This window comes from Mirounga angustirostris, unplaced genomic scaffold, assembly GCF_029215605.1.
Source record: "Mirounga angustirostris isolate CCGP_5_RB_7025 unplaced genomic scaffold, mMirAng1.0.hap1 SCAF_3, whole genome shotgun sequence".
Classification (NCBI taxonomy): domain Eukaryota; kingdom Metazoa; phylum Chordata; class Mammalia; order Carnivora; family Phocidae; genus Mirounga; species Mirounga angustirostris.
The window spans coordinates 71,483,115-71,498,192 of NW_026991711.1; the positions used below are offsets into that span (position 1 = coordinate 71,483,115).

At 42.7% G+C, this 15,078-nt stretch overlaps 1 protein-coding gene and 1 pseudogene across 2 annotated transcripts in view; both read right to left on the reverse strand.

Moving 5' to 3' along the window:
* Nucleotides 1–15,078, reverse strand: part of MTUS2 (microtubule associated scaffold protein 2) — a 383,491-nt gene that overhangs the window by 64,499 nt on the left and 303,914 nt on the right. The window contains exon 1 of one of the 2 annotated variants that reach the window (XM_045869258.2): nucleotides 9,804–10,072. The exons of the other annotated variant lie outside the window; for it this stretch is intronic. Within the exon in view, the coding sequence (XP_045725214.1) occupies nucleotides 9,804–9,857 (54 nt within the window). The 5' untranslated portion in view covers nucleotides 9,858–10,072. Of the gene's footprint in view, nucleotides 1–9,803; nucleotides 10,073–15,078 lie in introns of those variants that run through there. 2 annotated transcript variants of the gene reach the window in all.
* LOC123840065 (U6 spliceosomal RNA) lies at nucleotides 836–935 on the reverse strand (annotated as a pseudogene).

The following is a 15,078-nucleotide window of genomic DNA, read 5'->3' on the forward strand; positions in this document are numbered from 1 at the left end:
CCTTTGAGGATCCCCATTTTATTCACGAAGCCTCACTCCTTCCATCCCAGCCCACAGTATCTTTGCCTTTCCTGAACTTGAAGGTTAGCAATCACACCTGAGAGTAGATATTTTCCTAATCACTAAGCGATGCTGCCTCTGTGTCATGCCCACGGCACAGGGTTATGACGAGGGTTGAAGAAATTAATATATGCAAAGTAGTTAGAAGGTTGCCTGACACTTAGCAAGCTCTAATATAAATGTTAGTTGTTATTGTAACTCTGTTGCTTTCCTTTCATTTCATTTGCAACTGGATAACATCCTACAGATACTAGGGGCTTCTCCATATTAAGGATCTAAATGTGTTTAGAATTGGTGTATTCTTATGCTCTGTTTTTTTGTTTTGTTTTGCTTTTTAAAATACCTTCTTGGGGTGCCTAGGTGGCTCAGTCGGTTAAGCATCTGACTCTTGATTTCGGCTCAGGTCATGATCTCAGGGTCCTGGGATCAAGCCCTGCGTGGGGCTCTACGCTCAGGGCAGAGTCTGCTTGTCCCTCTCCCTTTTGCTCCTCCCCCAACTCATGCTCTCGCTCTCAAATAAAAACAAAACGAAACAAAACAAAAACCTTCTTGGCTCTGCCCTGATTCTATTCTAAGTTTGAAGTCTGGTTAACAGGGAAAGAGTTCAATCAGACAGACCACAGGGATTTTCTATGTTTGCTCTAACACAGCATAATGTGGCCGGCTGACTTTCAACTTGTTCCTACAAATTAAGAAAATCTGGTATTCCAGAGAGGGTACATTTCAGTATTTACCCTGAAATTATATATATATATATATATATATTTTTTTTTTTCCGAATATGGAATGCGTACTGATTTGCATGTCATCCTTGCTCAGGGGCCGTGCTAATCTTCTCTGTACCTGAAATAATCTTGAACTAGTGAAAAAATTAACTTGTTTCTAGCATCAAGAATAATTTTTGGGGATGTCTAGATGGCTCAGCCGGTAAAGGATGCAACTCTTGACCTTGGGGTTGTGAGTTCAGGCCCCATGGTGGGTATAGAGATTACTTAAAAAAATAAAATCTTTAAAAAAAGAATAATTTTTAATCCTCAGTTCCTAAGCACAGCCAGAGAACAGAAATAAAGCTGACCCTTGAACAACATGGGTTTGAACTATGTGGGTCCCCTTTTCCACTTGAATTTTTTCTGATAAATACAGTACAGTACTGTACATATATTTTCTCTTCCTTGTGATTTTTAATTTATTTTCATTTATTTATTTTTGACCTTTTAAAAAAAAGATTTATTTATTTATTTGAGAGAGAGAGAGAGAGAGCATGCATGTACTTGTGTGAGGGGGGGCGGACGGGCACAGGGAGGGGGAGAGAATCCTCAAGCAGACTCCCTGCTGAGTGCAGAGCCCTCAGGACCCTGAGATCACGACCTGAGCGGAAATCAAGAGTCAGACACTCAACCAACTGAGCCACCCAGGCACCCCTTCCTTGTGATTTTTTAAATAGTATTTTCTTTTCCCTAGTTTATTGTTAGAATATCGTATCTAATACATATAACATATAAAATATGTGTTAATCAACTGTTATAGGTAAAGCTTCCGGTCGACAGGGTTATTACTCGTTAAGTTTTTGGGGGGTCAAAAGTTACACACAGATTTTTGGCTGTGCAGGGGGTCGGTGCCCCTAATCCCTGCGTCCTTCAAGGGTTAACTGTACTGTACTTATCAGTCCCAAAATAGCATTATTGAAGTATTCACAGTGAGAGTGCCGAAAGATACAAAGACTTAGATGAGGTTAGGCAGTGAACAACCAGAACTTAAAATACAACAAACCAACTCTAATTTCTAATGCTCTAATGCGAGCCAACACTGCCCTCAGCTCCCAACAGTAGCACCGCCCCCCCCACCCCACATTCCCCCCAGGGAAGGAAGCCCTGGGTGGATGTTAACAGTGTCCTGCCCAGCGAGCTCCCAAATTATAAGAGATCACTCTACACTTTCCAGCCACAGGAGAATAAGACATTTGGGGAAGGAGTGGCTTAGAGGTCCAGTAAGGAGGACAGGCCTCAGCTGGAGACAGTGCTGATGATGGTAGGGATTGCGGGTGACCTTCAGACTTGAATCACTCTGGTGAAAAGCTAATGCTGGTACTGACAGCCAGGCCTGCTCCACCCATCTTTGCTTTAGGAAAAACACACTGAGGGAATATAAGAAGCAAGAAATAGGCAGAGGACAGTGAGACTATAGATCCTGCACCCTCTCCATTTTGGGAAGACTGAAGGAAGATAACCCAACCCCACCTGCCTCACCACCCTTTTGCAAGCATAGCCTATAATACCAACCAGTTTCAAACTATAGTCATCAAGTAGCATACTAAGGAAGGATCGATCAGCTGCGAAAGATTAGCAACAAACCTGAAGACGTAAATGTCAAGGAGAACAACTAAACTCTGGGAAGGTCTGGCTAATTACTACACTAGTATTAGTGTGACCCTTTCCAAACACTTTACCTATGCCAGGCACAGCGCTGGGTAAGCCCTTCACTTCACTTAGTCCTCCAAATGCTGTCAAGTGGGTCCTGGGTTCTAATTCCCTGTGTGGAGGATGCAACTGGGGCTCCACGGCTCAGCAACCAGCCCCTGCACGACTGGCTAGGAAACGGCGAAGCCGGAGTCCACACCCTTCGCCAAGCACGAACACACGGAGAGGGCCCCTCCTACCCATGCTTCTAGAGATACAGCATCAAGATCCAAGTTGCATGGATCCTCAGATGGGATATGAGCACAGAGTTTTCATACCTAAGTTTGAGAGAGTCAGTGTCAGCTCCTGACTACTTTAAAAAAAAAAAAAATTCCTTGGTTGTATTCACACCCCATCCTACCACTGGAATTAGCAACACGTCTCCATGGTATTGATTGGTTGGTCGCGTGCAAGGACCTATCTCGTATAGCCTACCGGGGGCTGTAACTTCTGATAGGGTAGCTGTTCAGCTTTTCCCATCAGCTGTCCCTGACCCCTGCTGGTGGCCTGCTAATACATTCCTCCTGAAGATGCAGGCTCAGCCCAGCGCCGCTCGCTCAGGCCAGGCTGTGCGGATTGGCGACAATCTTTCTTTCTTAAGTGCTTGTTTTTGAAATGATACCAACTCTTCTAATTTATGAATTTTCTGCATCAGTGAAGTTACTTTTTGTTTCCTGCAGAATGACGTAGTGCTGCCCTGCGATGGAGTGAGTCAACAGTGAGGACTGTAGAACTCCCTTCCTTAAGGCAAGAAGGGAACCTCAAGAAACCTTCCATTCTCTCCACCTGACTCTAAGTTACCCTTCCATCCATCACAGCTCAACAGAGTCCTGCAGTGATCTTGCAAGGCCCATAGGTTCTGTTGAATACCCAGGAGGAAGGCCGCCCCAAAGACTCCCTTTGAAAGGATCTCATGCCACTGCTCCCCTTCGCTCCCCAACCTAAGCCAGTGCAGCGTGATGACATGGTGGGATGACTGAAATATGAGCAAGGCCTCCTCCGACGGCCCAGTGTGAGATCAGTGCTTCCCTACATGGGGAATGAGTGGAAAATTCCTAACTTGTGCCAAGCACATGAGCTCCTGCTTTCACTCCAAAAGCCTAAAAATAGAACTCAGTATTAACCATCCAAACTATCCCAGTGATACAGTCCAGAAATCGCCAAGTCCAAAAGGCCATTCCTCTACAATTACTGTTTACTCTATGACAGGCTTAACTGGAAATGGACCCTTGGGGAACATTCATCTAAGCTCCATACCAACAGCTGTGTCTTCTTAGCCACCTCTTTTATTTGGTCACGTACCTCTCTTTCGCACACTGAGTTCTCTATTCTCTTTAGTGTGGTTCGCTGTATTCACAGATGGAATCTGAGATGAGCCCCATAAAACATCCAACTCTCCCCTTCTACCTCCGGCTCCGAACATACCACCACAAGTCTGCTACAGCAAAGCCTACATTTCTTCTCCATATGGATCTCCGTGCTCAAGGTGCCCCCAGACTCTGGGGGGAATGCTGCCTTTAATCTTTCCTAGAGACACAAGGCTGGCAAAGCATACAACCTGCTAATCATTCCACTAGCTTCAAGTAACTGAATGTGTGGCCAAGCCCCAAGCCAGCCTGCCACTCTCTGTTATTTTAATGTGCTTGGTCAATGGGAGTTATCTGTTCAAGTGGCTGATGCTACCCATGTGAACTTGGTGGTAATAGGAAGTGAAAATGCCACTCCTTGTTAGCATTGCCCAGGCAATTCTACACTTGGGCAGCCCGCCACCTAAGCAAGCTCCTCCTTGAATCAGAAACCAACAGAACATTCTGCTTCTTATTAAAGCTGAACGTTGGGGGAATCTGAGGTGCCTTCACCCCAACTGGTCAATCCAGGGATAGGGAATTCATACAAAACAGCACAGATTCACTCAGTGCCTACTATGTACCAGGCGGACATAGCAGGCAGGATATTTCCGCCTTCAAGGAGTTGAAGAGTCTCCCAGAGAGTCAGTAAGTGAAGATGCAATTATAAAACAATTCGATAGAACTCAAGCAGGCAGGGCTGTCTCCAGAGAATTCCTGAGCCTGGAGGATGAACACGCAGGAGGAATGTGGGAGCCCCCCCAGGCGAAAGCCAGGAGGACCATGACACAAAACAGCACCGGAGGCTATTTCTGGAAACCTGTATCACCCTATTATATGGGTCCTTCTCTTTTTCTCCCCTTGTTCCTGCCTCTGGTCTGTGATTCTCCCTGACGGAGTTGTTGATCAGCTGCAAGGGGACTGATGGCAAATTCATAAAATTCACTGCAGTTCTGAGTGTTTTGATCAGCTGTCTCTTCCCCACCAGATTTCTCTTTTAAAAAGAGGGATACACACAGACACACACAAACACACACACACACAAACACAAATTAAAAAATATATACATGTAAGCCCACAGACTACCAACTAATTTCTCATTTCTCTTATCTTTTTAGCCCGCCCTGGAGTCAATGCAGATAAAACCAATTCAACTATGCAAGCTGGGCCACCTTTTCACGGGCCAAACAAAAGAACCATACAGGGAATTAAATAAGAAATCTATAGAATTCTGCTATTTGAAGAAACTTCCAGATCCTTTTTATTGTGAATATCTGAAATTCAAAATGATGTACATACACATGAAATTACAAAGAGGTTAAGGAGTTTTTCATTCTTCCCAGAAACAATACTGCTTTTCACCCATGGCTCCATGAGTTCAGGTTAGGGTTTAATTCTACATGGCAGAACTTTGTTTTAATAGGGAAATATTTTCTCTTGTATTTCAAAATGAACCAGCCACAAGGTGACATCAACAGAACATGTAAGTCTTCAGTGTTGTTTTCATAACACCTTTTGTGAACGCTGCATTCATTTTCAATATTAATACTGGGAAGACTGGCCAGATTCATAATACAGCTCTGTGGAAAATTCCTTTGGGAGGTGGACTGACCTTTTGTTTTTCATTTCAGTTATTATGGCTTTAAGGCAGCACTGATGGCCTGCTTTGACTTGGTCAATAAGTATTATTTCTTTCACATATAATTAACACAGGGCACTGTATTTTTCTATCTGCTCTTCCACTCTGCAATAAAATTTAATATAGACTGGTCAAGGGAAAGTATCACTCACATTTAATATTCTTAATTACATGTCAGTGTCTACTTGTGTGAAAAATGAGCAAAACCACACCTTGTTTTAAAAGAAATGAGAAAGTCTCAACTTACGGTGCATTACCCTAGCCTTTTTCCTGTGTATCGGTGATTATAAAACATCTAGCTTCCTAAGACGCTGACTTAATAAGGCAATGCCATACCCCACCCGGATTACTAATCAACAACTAGAAAGGACAGAGTCTTACGGGGCCCAAGGTGAAGGAACGTGAATCCAAAGAAGTAATGCTGGGAAATTCTGGATCTCAGAGTAAGCAGAAGAAAGGAAAATTAGCCAGTGCCATGATTTTTAATCCATTTATGTATCACTACAGAAGTTTCTTGACCTTCCTGGATTTTATCTTATCACCTTCCCAAATTTATTACTGTCAGGTACCAGATGCCCGGGAAGAACAGTGAGGTGTCTTCTCCAAACCCCAACCCCTACCAGCAATTTAGAGAAAAGGTAAGTAAGATCAGCCTTTGCGATTATAACCAACACATATAAGGTTAGGGTGGAGATATGCAAAGTAACCGCCAAGGGGATAGGACAGCACCTAAGCCTGCAAGACAAGGTGCCTTGTAGTAGAGGGAGCAAAAGGAGCTTAGAAGAAGGAGTCACCAAGACAGGTGACCATCATGTAGCCTTCTCAAGTACATTTTCGGCTGGAGGGGTGATGGGACATGGACACGTAGGCTCTGAAGACACTGAATGCCTAAAGACCATAACTCGCTGGCTCAGGTTCCATTCTCATCAAAGCTTCTTACGAAGCTGGACTTTTGACTCTAAAAAGAAATACATGTTTCTCAGGCTTGTTATCATTTATCTGCTTGTCAGTGGCATTTCTTATTGTTAAAAAACAAGTTGGCACTCTCGTTTACATCGAGTTTATTTCTCTCAATAACTCAATGCTCCTACGAATGATCAGCCCTGATCAGCCCTTACCCTCAGGCTAAGGGTAAGGAGTTTCTGTGTGTGCAGAAGTGTTGGCTTGATCCTGCACCACGTGAGTCCACAGGTGGAACAGACTTTGAAGTCCATCTGGGTGTCCCAGTGGCCTTCCCTGATCACCCCTTCCTTTTCAAAATACCCATAGAACGAGTCTTTCTACAGATTACCTCTGTGTTCAAAATCCCAAGATTGATTTCTACTGCTTATAACTCAAGTTAAAAAACTTGGGTCTGGCTTTCAGCCTGGAAAATATTTCCCCACACTCCCTATGTGCTTGGGTCTCCCGCTGTGTTTATTCTCATCTTTCATCAAACTGGGCTAAAGTACCTTTACTTATGCACTCCTTGCTTAGAATTACATTCTTGTTCCTCACACAGTTCATTAAAACTCCACCCCATCCCTCCAAGTGCAATTCATGTTCCATTTTTTCCAAGAAACCTTGCCTGAGATTCCAGCATGGATTTCTCCTTTCACTAGATTCCAGAAACAGGTATGGGCAGTACCACATGACTTTCACTTCATTATACTCCAGTCTTGTATTAATGTGTTAATTGCTCCACATGTGTTATTGTTGCCTACCCAGCTTGCAATTTCTCTGGGAAAGATGGAAATACAACCCACCAAAGAACTGGTAAGCTCTACAGGGCAGGCTGTGCCCTTCTGAGAATTCTTTGATAGCCCCCATAATAACTGGGCAATAAATCTTGTAAATACTGTAAACCAGCAAGAAATATTGTCAACGAATAGATTTTTTGAAAAGCTGAAGATACATAAAGCACAAACAGCTTTAAAAAACCATTTGTTCGTTTAACACATTTGTATTTATTTTATACTTCACACAAGATTCTATAGTTTCTCCCAGTAAATGAATGCTAAATAAGCATCTTTGGGTTTATACTTCTTAGCCCCATCTCTGAAACTGTTACTTAAAAGTATCTTTAGTTGTCCTATGACTCTTTTCAGAACATCTCTAAGCTGTACTAATAATTAAAGATGTTTTCACATTTCAAAATTGAGTTCCCAAAATTAAGTTTTTCATTTTGTACCCATATAAAGTTCTGAGGAAATGTTTCTTTCTTCTTCTTTTTTAAGGTTTATTAGGCTGGTCTAAAGGAAGCAAGATTTATCAATAATTTAATCAGGCCTCTTTGAAATGTTGATGCTGGGACTGTTAAAGCAAATTAACAGACTGATGGATTTTACCTTGGGATTCAAAGAAGCTGGAGACTGGAGTGGATCCCATAATACTCTCAGCATCCAACGCCTGGCCCAATAGGTAACCGCTGAACAGACAAATGATTTTGGCGTGCTGCCTGTGAAGGTATCCTTAAAAGCAGTTGACTAAATAAAGCAATGACTTTTTTAATTTAAAAAAAGAAAATCCTCAATTCCTAAAATGAGCACCTGTGAATATATAGTTTCAAAACCTCCCCTGGGGATACTGCTCTGAACTATGGCAAAGGAAAGTTAAGACACAAGACACGTGGTGTACACGTAATGAGAAAGTTGATAGATGCAGTTTTTAAGTTTTCATCAGCAAAGAATAATTGGTATTAAGTTTGAAGTTTCAAAGTGAAAACATTTAAAAGTTACTTAAACATCACACTGCTGGATGAGAAGACATACTATTTAATTGTCTTCCAAAATCTCCAAATTAAAGAATGACACAGAGATGATTATTTTTAAGAATTTGATTTGAAACAAAAAAGGAGGATGGGTTCACTTTATATTTTCTCAAAGAAGGCCAGCTGATTACAGCTTCTATTTCTAAAATTTTTGTACCATGACTTAGGAATATGAACATTATACTATTGTTGGACATGCAGTAAACCCTTCCCTTGTATTACAACTATCGTGACAAAGCTTCCTTAATTGACTTAATAAGGCAATGCCATACCCCACCCGGATTACTAATCAACAACTAGAAAGGACAGAGTCTTACGGGGCCCTTTGTGACCACTTCTCTTGAAAAAGGGCTTAATCGCTTCAATATTGAATTTGCAGATAATTGAGGGCAAATGTCTTTTATTTCTATTTGTTAAAAGCTCATAAATGTTTATATAAATATTTTAGGTCATACTCATGGTAGTAAAAGCAAAACCCATTAAAATAGTTACTCCTATAGGAAAAAAAGTACCCGGTAACTTTTAAAATATCAGTGTAATTTTCCTAGGTCAAAGTTCATAAACAGAACTGATAACGAAGATGTTCCCAAGTGACCTCCTTGTAATGAGTTTCATATCAAGCTATTTATTTTCCTTTACCTGGTCACACACTATACCTCAAGCTATCTATATAGCCGATGCCCATGTGGGCAGAGAAGAGGCAATTTCAACCCTTTATTAAATCCCATTTCATGCATCTTGGAGAAATCCAAATGTATGTGAGAAAAAAACATCACAGAGACGAGATTTCTTGCCAACATACTTCTAGTAGTGAAATTAACAGCATCCCCCAACCTCTCTGTAAGCTCACAGGCAAATGTCAAGAGCAAAGAAAGGCTTTGTGTTGGAATTGTCATACAGTTCTCACTTGCTCCTGCTCTATTCTCAGGTCCCTGGCTGTGAAATTTCCTTCCAGCGAAGACTTGAACACACCCTCCGACTCTGGGGCTGCTTCAGGTTTCACCTCTATGTTAGTCACCCCTACGTGATGCAAAGAAGTACAGCGAATACAACGATACTGGTGCTTTCTTCTCTGACCTAAGAATATAAATTACAAGGATGGAGACTGTTTATAAAAAAGAGTGGGAAACTTTCAAAGTTAGCAGTTGGCCAAGAGAAGCATGTCTGGCTAATCTAAATTCCCAACCGGAATGCCTTAGGTTTCACAGGTACATTACAATGCATTAGGAATACTGCAAGGATTTCTTGGCAGTCTGGATTTCAAGATGTTTGAGCGGAGCCCTGCTGTTTCGGGAAAATGCAACAGCTGCATCTGAGACTGTAGGAATAGAGAATTATGTAAGGCACTGCAGAGTAGGTGAGACCAAATGTTTCTGCGAACGGCACGCACACTTCAGCACGCTGGAACCAGTAAGGGCAGCCTCGGGCTCGCCAACAAAGCGCACACACATGCGAGGGGAGAGAGACAGAGGTGGCTGGCTCAGGCTTTCTCTCTGCTCTTTCAAAGGAGGGGGGGGGAGGGGGGGAGGGGGGGGAGAGGGAAGGCAAAGTACCGTCTTGTCCAGGCACTGAAGGCAGTTATAAGGCTTGCAGCAGCAATGGCCCATCCCGGCAGGCTGGCTGGCAAGGGGCCCTCCTTCATTCAACGTGTCAGCGGGTAATTCCTAAGGCGAGGTAATGGCTCAGGCGAGAGGGGTGCGCCGCCGGGAGCTGTCACAACTTCCATGTGGTCCCCTCGTCTACCTTATTTCTCCTAATAACTTCAGGAATCCGGAGCCGGAGGAACGGGAGGAGGAGCGCCGCGCGGCCGCGTTAGGATCCTGCTGCGGGGAGGGGCAGGGCGGGAGCCAGGGAGGGAGGGCAGACAGGCGGCAGGGAGGGTCACTTTGCCACGGGAATCCTCAGAGAGCGGCAAATCAATAGTCGCATAACAATCGAGCATTGCCCAGTGCCAGCTCCCCAGGAGGCGAGCAGCCCGCCCTGCCCGGGCGCCGCGGCCGCTCCCACCCTCCCCCGAGTGCGGATGCGCCTCTGCACGCCGCAGGCACGCCTGGGGAGGACGCAGGAAACACAAAAGAAGAGCCTGGGCTTCCAGGGGTACTCTGGGCTGAGCCCTATGGCAGGGGCCCGAGGGACTTGGCTCCGCTCAGATACTGGCTCTCTACGTTCCTGAGAAGTACAAATATCTACAGGCGTGAAGTATACGGTCTTTCCTCCACGTAACTCCTCCCCTGGGTACTGGTTGCTGCTGGGGACCACCAATGGCTCATTTTCAAATTGGTGTGCCATGAACAAATTTGCCCCATTTGATGGTATCTTTGTAATTGAGATGTAATTGTGGAATCGCTTGCCGAGGCTGACAGGCAGAAACCATTCAAGTGGCTTAAGTAATTAAAATTGGGGTTTGGGGCAGATCTTTCTCCTGGGCATATTTGCATAAAAGCCTTAGCGGACTTGATCTTTCTAGGCAATTAGTAATTTTTCAAACAGTTAAAAATCAGAAAGAGAAGGGGATGAAGGCAAAAGTTTGTGTTTTTTTTCCCCAAAAGAGATGTGGTATTTAAAAATATACTTATGTAATCTTAAAAATAAAAGAGGCAGGTGTTTACGAGGTTAACTTTGTATTTCCTGGTAACTCAAAGGAGAAATCCTGCAATGTACACCTGCAGAAATATACAATTACATCTTTGCCCACTAAATTTGCCTAAGACTATAAGCAGACAATAGTTGTAAAAATTAGATAATTTTACTAACCTGAGATCTTCTAAGGAGAATTAAGGAGCACAGGCTATTTCAATTTGCTTGGAGAGAGGACAAGGATATTTGGTGATCAAATACGAACAGACTGAAACGTGTGCCCTAAACTTGAAAAAATAAGCTCAAACCTTTCTTCAAAGCTAACCAGTAAACACTTGTTTATCAACCACATTCAAAAAACAAACAAACAAACAAAAAATACCTAACAAGTAACTTAGCCCAATTCTTCAGGAAGACAACATGGCTGTACCTACCACAATTGTATGCATGTATGTATTTAAATTAAATTCCTATCAAAATTTTAAATGTACATCTATCCTACAATAATACTCATGTAAATATGCAAGGGTATATGCATAAGGATATTCCATTTAGCACTATTTGTAACAGCATAAAAATGGGAAACATCCTAGGTATCCAACACCTTTCCACTGTATGGAAACATTGTTGAGTGAGGAGATAAACTTTTATAAAACACAAAGCCAAACTACACACATAGATACATTTGTATATGTCCAGAAGAAAGCTTCTGGGAAAATGCACACTGTTCATATAAGAACATCCTACCCTTGGGGAATGGGAAATAGGAGTAAGGGAGCAAATTTCGACTTTTTTTACCCTCTTGCCAGCATGTGGGATTAAAAAAAAATAATTTATTAATTTTTTATTGTTTGAAAATAAAGTGTCCTGGTGGAACACAGCCCAGGCTCAAGAGCTATACCTGGGACTTTTGAAACCTTGGGAGAAGACCTTTATATTGCAAGAAGCAGTGCCTTGGTGCACCCACGTTCACAGGAGCCCAAAGGTGGGAACAACCCAAGTGTCCACTGACTGATGAATGGACAAGATGTGGTCTAGCCATACAGTGGAATATTATTCAGCCTTAAAAAGGAGGGACATTCTGACATGTGCTTCTGTGTGGATGAAACTTGGGGACATTAAGTGAAGTAAGCCAGTCACAAAAAGACAAAGAGAGTGTATGATTCCACTTACAGGAGGTACCCAGAGCAGTCAAATCCATGGAGACAGAAAGTAGAATTGTGGTTGCTAGGGACCAGGGGCGTATTTGCAAGATAAAAAGAATCCTAGAGGGACCCCTGGGTGGCTCAGTAGGTTGAGTGTCTGCCTTCGCTCAGGTCATGAGCCCAGGGCCCGGGGTTGAGCCTGGCATCAGGCTCCCTGCTCTGCGGGAAGCCTGCTTCTCCCTCTCCCACTTCCCCTGCTTGTGTTCCCTCTCTTGCATGCTCTCTCTCTGACAAATAACTAACTAAATAAAATCTTTAAAAAAAAAAAAAGAATCCTAGAGATTGGTTGCACATAATGCGAATGTATGGAATGCCCCTGAACTCATGTCCACTTAAATGGTTAAATGGTGAATTTTATGTCATGTGTATTTTAACCACAATTATAAATTAAAAACAAAACAAAACAAAAACTGGTGGCTTGCATTCTACCTGGAGACAGACAGTCCTTGCACAAAAGGTATCTATCTGATCAAGACAAGGTAGAGCAAAGCCCCTGCTGTAGAAGGAGCCAGCAGGATGGGGGAGGTGCTAAGAAGAGCCACCCATAATGTACTTCTCCCCACAGTAATGTAAAGCATTCTTTCTTTGGCACAATTGTCTTTCTGCCCCTTAGGAAACTTTCTTCCTCAATTAGAATGTAGATTGCACCTTGCTAGAAAATTACTTCTTGTTCTTGGATGATGCATGGGTATGTTTGTGTACCCAGTGGCCCACGGGAGAGTAGGGTGGGATACAGGAGGCTGCGCAAGAAAGCCAGGATTCAGATCCCCCCTCCCTTTTTTTTATTCAACAGCGTATTATTTTTAATATTTACTAATAGGAGATATTTAAAACCACTCTACTTTTTAATTTGCATTTCTTTGGGAGAGTTACTTGTTTATCAGCAATCTGCATTTTCTCTTTTTTGAATTATCTATCTGTAGTCTTTGCCCATTGGTATCCTAGGGCTTTTTAAGTTATTTCTGTCAAGCTTCCTGAATTTTCTTTTTTCTTCATTTCAGAGGTAGAATTTAGTGATCATCGGTTGCATATAACACCCAGGGCTCATTACCTCAAGTGCCCTCCAGCTTCCCTTCTTGTGCAGAAGGCTGCAAGGGCACAGGACTGGGGGTGGCCCAGCCCATCCTATGCGGTGTTGCTGAGATCGCACATGTGGTAAGATCTCAATGCAAATAACCCAGATTTTGAGAGACGCACCCATGTCCTAGAGTTGTGCCATGTCTCTTTCCTTACAAGTTAAAAAGCTTGAAACCTACTCAAAAATAGAGGGATAAATACAAAGGACGTTCATATACCCATTTCTAGTTTCAACGGTGGTCAAGATTTTGGCACATTTGCCCCTTTTTTCCTTCTTCTTTTTTTTTTAATGCATCCATCACCCAGATTCAGCAATTATGGAGATTTTATCACTTTATAGTTTCATGTGCCCCTTTGATTTTCTTTGTTAAAGTATTTTTTAAACATTTTTTAAGAGATTTATTTTTATTATTATTTTTAATTAGCATATAATGTATTATTTGTTTCAGGGGTACTGGTCTGTGATTCAACAGTCTTGCACAGTTCACAGCGCTCACCATAGCGCATACCCTCCCCAGGGTCCATCACCCAGCCACCCCATCCCTCCCACCCCCCTCCACTCCAGTATTTTGAAGCAAAACCCTACACACTTTATTATGCATTGCTAAAAATTATGAACATTTTTATATAATCACAATGCCATTAAAACACCAAACAAACTGACAATATATCCTTGGCATCTAATGACTACTTTGTAACAAAATTTTCCCGATTTCTCAAATTATTTTATAGTTGGTTTTCTTGAGTCAGGACTCGAAGTAGGTCCACATACTACGTTTGGTGTTGTCTCTTAGACCTCATTTGTCAACCTCAGTGCCCACCCCTCCCCTCCCTTTCTCCCCCGGCCATTGTCTTGCTCAGAAACTGGGTTGGCTGACTTGTAGAATGTCCCACATTCTGGTTTTGCCTCTTTGCTTCCTTTGTAATGCCATTTCACTTGTTCCTACATCCCTGAAATGAAATGTTCTGGATGAGATGAAATGAAATGCGGCTGGATGAGACTGAGGTTTAATTTACTTGGGCAACAATACCTCAGCTGTGATGTTGTGCTATTACATCCCATCGGGAAGCACACAATGTCTGGCTGGCCCATTTTTAGTGAAGCTACAGTGAATCAGATGTAAGAGCTTCACCTTCTCTTCTGTAAAGTTGCCCATCAACCTTGCCTCCGACGGTTTCATCTGTTAATGATTATTACCTGAAGCAATTATTTCACTGGGACTTACAAGAGGATGTTCTGATTCCGTCATTCTTCTGCATTTATTAGTTGGAATTTTTACATAAAAAAATTTTTCATCATCGACTAGGGTGACTTCAGCTCCCTGCAATACAGTTTATTACAGGAAAGATAGGATCAATGCTTAATCCTCCCAAGTGCCAATTTTCTGAAGGAAGACTTGCTGTTGCAATGGTACCCAATGAGGTTGTTTGCTTTCTCTCTCACTTTTTCAAAATATCATTATAAACATGCTTTTGTGTTAATACACACAATGTGTCTTAGTCAATTGCATTTATTATCCTTCTTAGATGCTCAGTTTATTTCATCCCTGGTCAATGAGAGCACCTCCTTGTTGGCCCTTGTGCTCTTTTGACATAACTCTACCTTCCTTGCCTTCTGTATCCTAGGCTCATCTTGGATATTTCCTGCTTCAGATCTGGGACCAGCCATCCCCTCCATGAGCCCTGGTTCCTTCTAGTTGGGAATGAGAATTAGATACCAAAATCCAGGGCCTGGATTTGTTTGTTGCCTTTTGAGGGCAACCTGGTAGGAGAGGGATTTCCCTTGCAGGAAGTGATCCCTCCTACAGACAAAACGTCCTTAGAAGAGGTCACTGAAGAAATCAGGATGGGGCCCTGGGCTGGGGCCAGGAAATAACAGCTCCTTCCCTTGGGGCCTTTAGAAGTGGAAAAACACTCAGTGAAACTCACTTTGAGGGAGATAAACTGGACATATCACGCGGTGGCAAGC